Below are 8941 nucleotides of genomic sequence, written 5' to 3' on the forward strand. Positions count from 1 at the left end.
TCAATAGAAACAAGCCAGATTAAAAATAATGACATGATAGTTAAAGAAGTTTACATAAAGAAGGTTAAAAATAGTGAAATACGTGTTTAAAATATATTTTTTTATCTATTTATTTTATCTTTTTTATTTGAATCTCCCCCTCCCACTTTATTTTACTCATTAATATATTCTTCATTAATACATTATATTACAAGGTTTTAAATTAGTGTTATTGTTATTTTAATGTCTGTACATAGATGTGCATATGTATGTGTAGAGGGATTTGTAAATTCTGTAAAATGACAAACACAGTTTAAAAATAGTGAAATAATGCAATACAAAAAATAACAAACGGAACTTAATTTCATTCAAAGCGGTCAGGTGAGTAAGTGCTTTAAATGTTCTCTTCTGCTATTCTTAACATATTTGCAACGCGCATAATCAAAATCCAGAAGTGTACGAGCGTATATTCAATTTATCTGACTTCGGGAATTATTAACATGGGCCTCAAAGTACAGGACCTCGTATCATCATCCGCTATCGCCGGTCTGCTGTCTGGCGCACACCTTTGGGACACACGTGGAGCCGTCGTGCTGGCCTGCGCAGACTGACACGCATGTGACAGGTCTAAGCAGCTATCACACCGGAAGGAAGCTCGTCCATCCTCATACTATGCAGATCGGAGGTACCTCAGATTACGTGACGGCCGTAGCTCAGACCTTTCATGATTACGTAAACGCTCCAGCGGCTCTCAGTTGCTCTCCCTAACAACAAAATATCACTGAAGTTGCCTTTTTTTACAACCACCATGGCTCCAACAACCACTAAAGACACAGAGAAGCACTGCGTCCTGTGCTGCCAAGAAGTCGACATCTTCGCCTTGGGGAAATGCGACCACCCGGTCTGTTACCGCTGCTCCACCAAAATGAGGGTGCTGTGCGACCAGAAGTACTGCGCCGTCTGCCGGGAAGAGCTCGACAAGGTGGGCGTTGCTCCGCCACTGTGCCTCGGGGATGTGCCGCCTGGTGGTGCTAAGTAGGCCGCATCGTTCTGGCAGTTTTATTGTAGGAAATAAAATGAAAAAAAGCAGGATTTTGTTTGATAACATCGCAGCTGGATTCATAATAAATGAAAAGCAGATAAATAGAGACCAGCGGTGTCTACCAACCGCTCAGACTAACGTTACTTTCTACCTCGCTGTCATTAGCCTAGCTAAGGTAGCTCGCGCTAGCATTAGCACGTTCATCGGTGCAGGTTAGCTAACGTAGTTAGTTCTAGTCAAATAGCCAACAAGTTGACATTGTGCTAGTCCAACTGGGTTTATCTTGTGCATTCAGTGGACTGTTATGTCAGCTGTCACCTCTCAAACGAACCAAAGGTGCTGGCCTGGTTGTTAATTTAGCAAAATGCTAAACCGTATTCAAGGTAATTGGCGTCAGTGTGCTAATTCACCTTCTCCAATCGTTCCCTTTTCAATAAGGAAAAACAAAGGCAACGTGAGCCGGATGGATTTCATTCATCTCTGTCAGTGTCATACGTGACGCTTACACTAAAGGGCCTAACGCTACCACTCCCTTTAAAAAGTTACGTGTATGGGAGCAGTCAATGGTGACATGTTCATTCACAATTACTGTGACAGATGGTTGTTGCTATTGTCAAAATGTGTTCAGGTTTCAAGTGTGTGTGTGTGTATATGTGTATGTATACATGTATGTATGTATGTATATATATATATATGTATATATATGTATATATATATATATATGTATATATATATGTATATATATATGTATGTATATATATATATATATATATATATATATATATATATATATATATATATATATACACACACACAACCTGCTCTACTGGTACATACTGGTCATACATTGACTGCTTTCCCATACTTCCACAGGACACGTTACATAATGTCTTTGTGACAGAAGCAGCATTTTAAGTACCTAACTCTTTACTTACAAGTACTATTAAAGTAAAACCTGCCCCAGTATACATTTTTCCAACAGTGCAATACAGCCTCATTATCCCTTCACTTTCCTCAAGCAGTGTGTGTGTGTGTGTGTGTGTGTGTGTGTGTGTGTGTGTGTGTGTGTGTGTGTGTGTGTGTGTGTGTTGAATTAGTTGCTTATCAGTTCTGACTTTCATGTTGTGCTCAGGTGGTGTTTGTGAAGAACCTGGAGGCCTTCTCGTCTCTGCCCTACCAGCAGTTCCCCTGTGAGAAGAAGCACGATATCTATTTCTGTAACGAGAAGATCTACGCCCAGTACAGGTACTGCTCTGCTCCGCTCTCCGTTAGTTACGATCGGGTTATTATTATTAAGTCTCCGATCTGTAATCAAGTTGACGGTGCAGGCGACTACGATCAGTGGAGCCTCCACCAGTTAAATGCTGGTAACATGTGTTTGTGTCTCTCTTTGCTTGGGGGGAATTGAAACTGAAAACCACTTTCACTGAATAGAAACTAGTGTAAAAAAAAACAAAAAAAACATCCAGTCACTGAACAAACGCAGAAGAATGTCAATTAAAAACACATAACATAAAAAAAACTACAATAACATTTTGAATGTATGGTCAAAATTATTATTTATTGGATCACTGGATTGCCATTGTTTTATTTTTTTAGTGGCAATTCAACTTTTTTGTGTGACTCAAAGTACCCTTACTACGTGTGTGTGTGTGTGTGTGTGTGTGTGTGTGTGTGTGTGTGTGTGTGTGTGTGTGTGTGTGTGTGTGTGTGTGTGTGTGTGTGTGTGTGTGTGTGTGTGTGCGCGTGCGTATTGGGTTTCATATGCAAATGTCTAGCAGCAGAGATTTGTCTCTGTCAACCAAATGACCTGATAACCAAAACAAAGAGAGCCGTAAGCTTAACTTTCTCATCAACTAAAGTGAAATGATCCAAAAAAAAATGTCTTCTTGTGTGATCACTTCTCTTGTATGTAAAATTTACTTTATTGAGTCATTTCTCTGCGTTACCAGGAGCTCATTTTCTTTGTTTTGTGTTTGCTTTAACTTGACACTGATGGAATTGTGTGTGTGTGTGTGTGTGTGTGTGTGTGTGTGTGTGTGTGTGTGTGTGTGTGTGTGTGTGTGTGTGTGTTGTATCAGGCATCTGCTGTTGCCAGAGTGCCTCCGCTGCTCAGAACCAAAGGTCTTCTCCAAGTATGAGGAGCTGGAGTATCACATGAGGAAGCAGCACGAGGTCTTCTGTTGCAAGCTCTGCACAAAACATCTCAAGGTAAGCTCAACCCCCTACCAGCTGCTGCAGGGGGCTAAACCTTTATCACCGACCAGATGTGAGGCACTGAGTGGGTGCAATTCAGCTTTGCACTGGATTAAGAGATATCTGGAGGGCAGAGAACGAACGGTGGGTTTAAACGGAACCGTGTCGTATAACCATGGGGTCTCACATGGTCGCATTTTCAGTCGGATCTATATTAACTCATTTAGGTTTGCCCACATCCACCGGAGCACTGGCTCATAAATACATATCGGAACATTTTGATGTCCTGTTGTGTCTTACCTTGTTCCTTTTTTAAACCTCACTTCTGCCACCAGATCTTCTCCCATGAGCGTAAATGGTACAACCGCAAGGAGCTGGCTCGTCACCGAGCACACGGCGATCCAGACGACACCAGTCACAGAGGACACCCGCTCTGCAAGTTCTGCGATGACCGCTACCTTGACAACGATGAGCTGCTCAAGCACCTGCGCAGGGACCACTACTTCTGCCATTTCTGTGACGCGGATGGTTCCCAGGAATATTACAGGTGTGTTTACCGCCGTTTCACGGAGAAACCCCCCCCCCCCCCGTCTGGAGCGCGGTGGCTCTGTAGTTTTTAGGCAGTTGTTTTAAATTGTGTTTTTTAACCCCTGCTGTCAAAACAGTGATTACCCGTACCTGAGCGAGCACTTCAGAGACAGTCACTATCTGTGTGAGGAGGGCCGCTGTGCCACAGAACAGTTCACGCACGCATTCCGCTCCGAGATCGACTACAAGGCCCACAAAGCTGCAGCACACAGCAAGAACCGAGCAGAGGCCCGACAGAACCGCCACATCGACCTGCAGTTTAACTACACCTCCAGACAGACCAGGAGAAACGAAGGTCGGGGAACTTATTGCCTTGGCCTCGTCTTTATGTTCAGAAGGTAACGTAACTAGTTTGAAGGCAGTGACCGTGAAATACGCGCTTGTCCTCAGGTGTCATGACGGGTGAGGACTACGAGGAGATGCGTCAGACACGAGGGGGAGGAGGAGGAGGAGGAGGAAGAGGAGGAGGAGGAAGGCTTCACGGGGGACAGAAGAGCTGGAGGTATTCCCGGTGAGTCTAAATTAGCAATGGCGCATTGATTGGATGGAGGTTTATGGCTTTGTATGACGAGGAAGCACCGACGGCATACAGAAACTCTGCAGGACAGACAAAGACGGCCGAGATTATTGAATGGCTGCATCACTGAGACTGTCGTGTGCCGGTTTTAGTAGCCGTTACGGTCGAATTCCAGTCACTTTTGTAACGTACCGGTGTCTTGTTGCATTCGTGTGTATGTGAATGTGTGCTTGTCCACGCAGAGAGGAAGAGGACAGGGAGGTGGCTGCTGCTATGAGGGCGTCCTTGGCGCAGCGTCGGCAGGAGGAGAGGGGAGCGATGCAGGAGAGGAGCGCTCCCAAACACTGCAGGGAGGAGAGGCCCGAGAGAGCAGAACCAGAAGAGCCCAAACACAGGACCGGACACATCAAACCTCCAGGTGAAAAGGAAAAATATTTAAAAGTATACAACCAGTTAATGTGTTGTTTTCTGGGTTCACCATTTGTAGTCTTATTCATAGAAATAGATTAGGAGTAGAACAGACGATCCCATTCAAATCAATTTTATTTCTGTGGCCTTGTTGCATCATGGGACTGCAGTAAGAGATCCTCAGCAGCTTGACTGTCACTGTTGCTGACGTGTTTTGTTCTCTTTAACAGTAAGAACAATGAAGAGCTCTAATCCAGGGGATGGAGAGGATGACTTCCCAGCTTTAGGAGCCACAGCTGCTCCACCCATGTAACGATTTTACTTTCTAACACTACAAACTGAAATCCCCCCCACGCACACCAAATGTTCAATTTCTGTTGTTGCGTCCCCTGCAGCAGCGTAAAGTCAGCTCCTGCGGCGGTGACGGCAGCCCATGCGGCTTTGAAGGAAGACGACTTCCCCAGCCTCTCAGCTGTGGCCGTTTCCTCCCCCATGACCCCGGCTTACTCTGCACAACCTAAGAAGACCTCCTCTTTCCTGGAGGAGGACTTCCCCGCGCTCGTGTCCAAAATCCGGCCCCTCAAACACGCAGCCGGCACCAACTCTGCTTGGTCCAACCACACCGCTGTAGCTAAACCCCACACTCACCCTCCGCCGTCCTCCAGGCCTTCCCCTCCTCTCCCGTCTGTGTCCTCTGGCCCTCAGCTCCTCTCCTCCTCCAACTCCTCATCATCATCATCATCACGGAGGAAAAAGAAGTTAACGGAGAACGAAACGGCGACATCTAACCGGTCTCCTCCTCCTCCTCCTGATGACGATAAGGGAGGGTTGACGCAGCAGGAGTTCCGCTCGGTGCCCACCATGTTGGACATCTCCTCTCTGCTCACCGTCAAAGGAGGCAACGGCAAACCCCCCACTGTGACCCCCAACCCTCCAAACCCGACCCCCATTCCTGATCCTTTTACCTCTAAAGCCAGCAAGAAGAAAAAACAGCAGAAGAACACGGCCGCTCCCTCCACGTCTGTGTCTTCAGGGACGACACAAACTGCAAACATGATCTCGGTGGAAACGGCAGCACAAAAGGAGAACGTCCCCGAGAAGAGTTGGAACAAACCCCCCCCCGGCGCCGTGACGGCGGCTCTGATGGGCGGATTGGCTAATGGCCACCCTGACAAGTCCCAACCGGTTAGTAAGGAGCCAGTCGCGATCACGCCTCATCCCAAGGCCGACCCCCCTCTTGAACAGGAGGAGGAGGAGGAGGAGGACTTCCCTGCTCTCATGACCAAGAACCCACCACCAGGTACGTAATATCCACAACATTCATCGATTGTCTTTTTCTTTTCTCCGCTTCTATTTTTCACTCACTATGACGTATCACCTTCCACGTTAACGTGAAGGCCAGTAGAACTAGTAGCTCACGCTGCGTTTATCTCTCAGGCTTCAAGTCCTCTTTCCCGCTGAAGGCCTCAGCTCCGGCCCCGGCCTCCGTCATGCCCCCACCTCCGCCCGGCCTGGGAATCTCCGCCCCTAAACCTCCTCCAGGATTCACTGGGATCCCCCTCAACAGCAACGTGGTGGAGCCTGCTCCGTCTGCAGTCAACCCGTGAGACAATCCCCCCTATTTTAATACACGCTCTCCTTTTTGTGGTTTGAACCTCACAAGGCCAACACTCACTTCATTTATTTTGTATTATCTTTATGCCCCAGACCCCCCAAGGTGTGGAGCAGTGGTTACCTGGTGCCAGACGACTTCAATCAGAGGAACCTGGAGCTGATCCAGTCCATTAGGAAGTACCTCCACAACGACGAGTCAAAGTTCAACCAGTTCAAAAACTACTCCGCACAGTTCAGACAGGTACTCGCCACAAATCATTATCCTAAGAATTATTTAAAATATATATATATATAAATGGTGATGTGTTGAAAGCTTCCTCCTCCTCCTCTTCTTCGTTCCCAGAGCGTGATATCAGCGGTCCAGTACCACAGCAGCTGTAAGGACCTGCTCGGAGAAGACTTCAACCGCATCTTCAACGAGCTGCTGGTGCTCCTGCCGGACACCGGCAAGCAGCAGGAGCTGCTGACGGCCCACGGGGACAGCCGGGCGCTGGAGAAGCAGTCGGGCGCCGGAGGAGGAAAGAAGAACAAGAACAAGAAGAACGCCTGGCAGATGCCGACCACGATGGCCAACGCAGCCGCTGAGCTGGACTGCCAGGTGTGCCCCACTTGCAGACAGGTACTTGCCCCTAAAGACTTCAACTCCCACAAGACCCTGCACAACAGGGATAGTGAGGAGTTCCCTTCCTTGCAGTCAATTAGCCGTATCATCAGCTAGCCCTTCGTATTTTTTATTTTTTTTTTCTCTACTCCAAATGCCATTGTGGGGTAATAGTTCAGTCGCCCCCCCCCCCCCCCTGCAGCAGCCAGTGTGGAAAAACAGCAGCCACGTCCCAGCGGAGTTAGGGGCTCGTATGAATTTGAATTAAGAAAAAAAAGAAAGAAAGATGGCTTCCTTTTTGTTTTTACTTTCTAAGGGGATCATGTTGATAGGCTTGTGCTCCGTCTCAACTCTACACCCTTTTGAGGACGTCTCCAGCTGGCTCTGGCACTGGCGACACAGGTGTAACCGGACCTGTCGATTTATTTAAAGAAAGAGGAGAGACGAGCCGAGGCTTTACTTGAACGCTTCGCTCTCTTAATACGAAAATTGTCTTGATTTACTTTTTTTTTTTTTTTTTTTTTTTTTATATAAACACCTCTCTTTGTGTTTCCACTCGAGTACAATGATGTGCAAAATGTATTTTGTTAACATCAAAGCTGTTGAAGTATGTATGATTCCCCAGAGGGGCTGCTTGCTCAAATAACTAAATAAACACAAACATGATCAGTTGAACTGCAGAGCGCCGTATTCATTTAAGTCGCTTCATGCGGAGGAAGGCCTGTTGAGTGGATGAGTGACAGGAGGTGAGCTGCTTCAGGAGCTGGAACAAACCCACAGCTTTTAATGTACGTCATTTTCTTAGATTCCGTTTACTTCACTCACCAATGTGGCTCATTGGTGAGTGATGGACTTCTTATTCAGTGACGTTGCAAATAGAATCTACATGGAACTAAACGATGAACGAGGGTCCTCATGTTATGTTTGAATAATATATCTACTTTTGTGGGATCAGTGGTACAATGAGACATTAACCACTGAGGTTACCAGAAGCTATTTCTGTTTAGGTCTCCAGGTTGTTTTTACATTATACATTTTTTTTAAATTAGTTATCTTAGACAATGTGTTCTCTGTTAGTTGGAGGTGGATCGGTTTCATCCAGTACAGTCTGTTCATCTCTCTCAGGACCCTTCGTCTCTGCTGCCCACATAGGTGTGTGTGTGTGTGTGTGTGTGTGTGTGTGTGTGTGTGTGTGGATGAGTGTGTGTGTGTGTGGATGAGTGTGTGTGTGGATGAGTGTGTGTATATAGAGTTTGTCTGAACATCACACACCAGCTTACTCTAATTTCTGTCTAGCTCCAATAAAGCCGTTTCTGTCAGCACAATACGTGTCTGTATCTTTGTTAGAGGTGTAGGTGTGTGTGTGTGTGTGTGTGTGTGTGGATTTTGTAATTTCTGCTTTTCACATAACACAAACTGTACATCTTTAAAATCATGTGTTGTGTCAAATGTCTATATGAGGGAAAGCAAACGGTCTGTTTAACTAAAGCGACATCATGTGAACGTTTTTCTTTCTTCAAGCCTTCAATAGTCCTGAACTTGGTCATTTCTCCATTTTTTTTCCTGATCTACACTGGACTGTTATACCTTAAATATTAAATATTCTTTGACTAATAACTTGGATTATGACTGTCCACAAATACCTGTAATGCATTCATTTATTTTAAGTGAACATCCCAATTCTAGTTGAACATTTCATATTATTTAAAGGGAAAATTCACAGATTTCCAACCTTCTCTCTATCTAAGTTAGGGATATAGTGTGAGATTCATCTGCAGTTCTTCCTTTTTATCCAGTAATGCTGGAGACAAAGAGGAACTAGAGACTGCTTCTTCAGCTCTGGTAGCTGTGGGGAGAAATTACACTTAAAAACTTAAATGTCCACAATGCCCACCTGTAGTGCAAACTAGTTATGTTTCCAACCGAGAAAACGACATCCCAAAATATGTTTGTAAAAATCTTCCACCATAACATCCTCTGCAGTGTTTTGAAAAGA

The 8941-nt window shown here is 45.7% G+C and overlaps 1 protein-coding gene across 1 annotated transcript; it reads left to right on the top strand.

Annotated features, from left to right (window-relative positions):
- Nucleotides 1-663: 663 nt before the first annotated feature.
- On the top strand, nt 664-7620 carry znf598 (zinc finger protein 598). The gene is made up of 12 exons (XM_068704452.1): nt 664-961; nt 2154-2266; nt 3103-3232; nt 3553-3764; nt 3883-4100; nt 4196-4316; nt 4565-4740; nt 4961-5039; nt 5126-6030; nt 6168-6333; nt 6438-6585; nt 6688-7620. Exons 1-12 carry the CDS (start codon nt 788-790, stop codon nt 7060-7062), a joined length of 2817 nt encoding a protein of 938 aa, XP_068560553.1. The 5' UTR covers nt 664-787; the 3' UTR covers nt 7063-7620.
- Nucleotides 7621-8941: the final 1321 nt, after the last annotated feature.

The sequence above is a fragment of the Cebidichthys violaceus genome, unplaced genomic scaffold, assembly GCF_023349555.1.
Source record: "Cebidichthys violaceus isolate CVI_PGR_0920_01 unplaced genomic scaffold, fCebVio1.0.p SCAF_92, whole genome shotgun sequence".
NCBI lineage: Eukaryota > Metazoa > Chordata > Actinopteri > Perciformes > Stichaeidae > Cebidichthys > Cebidichthys violaceus.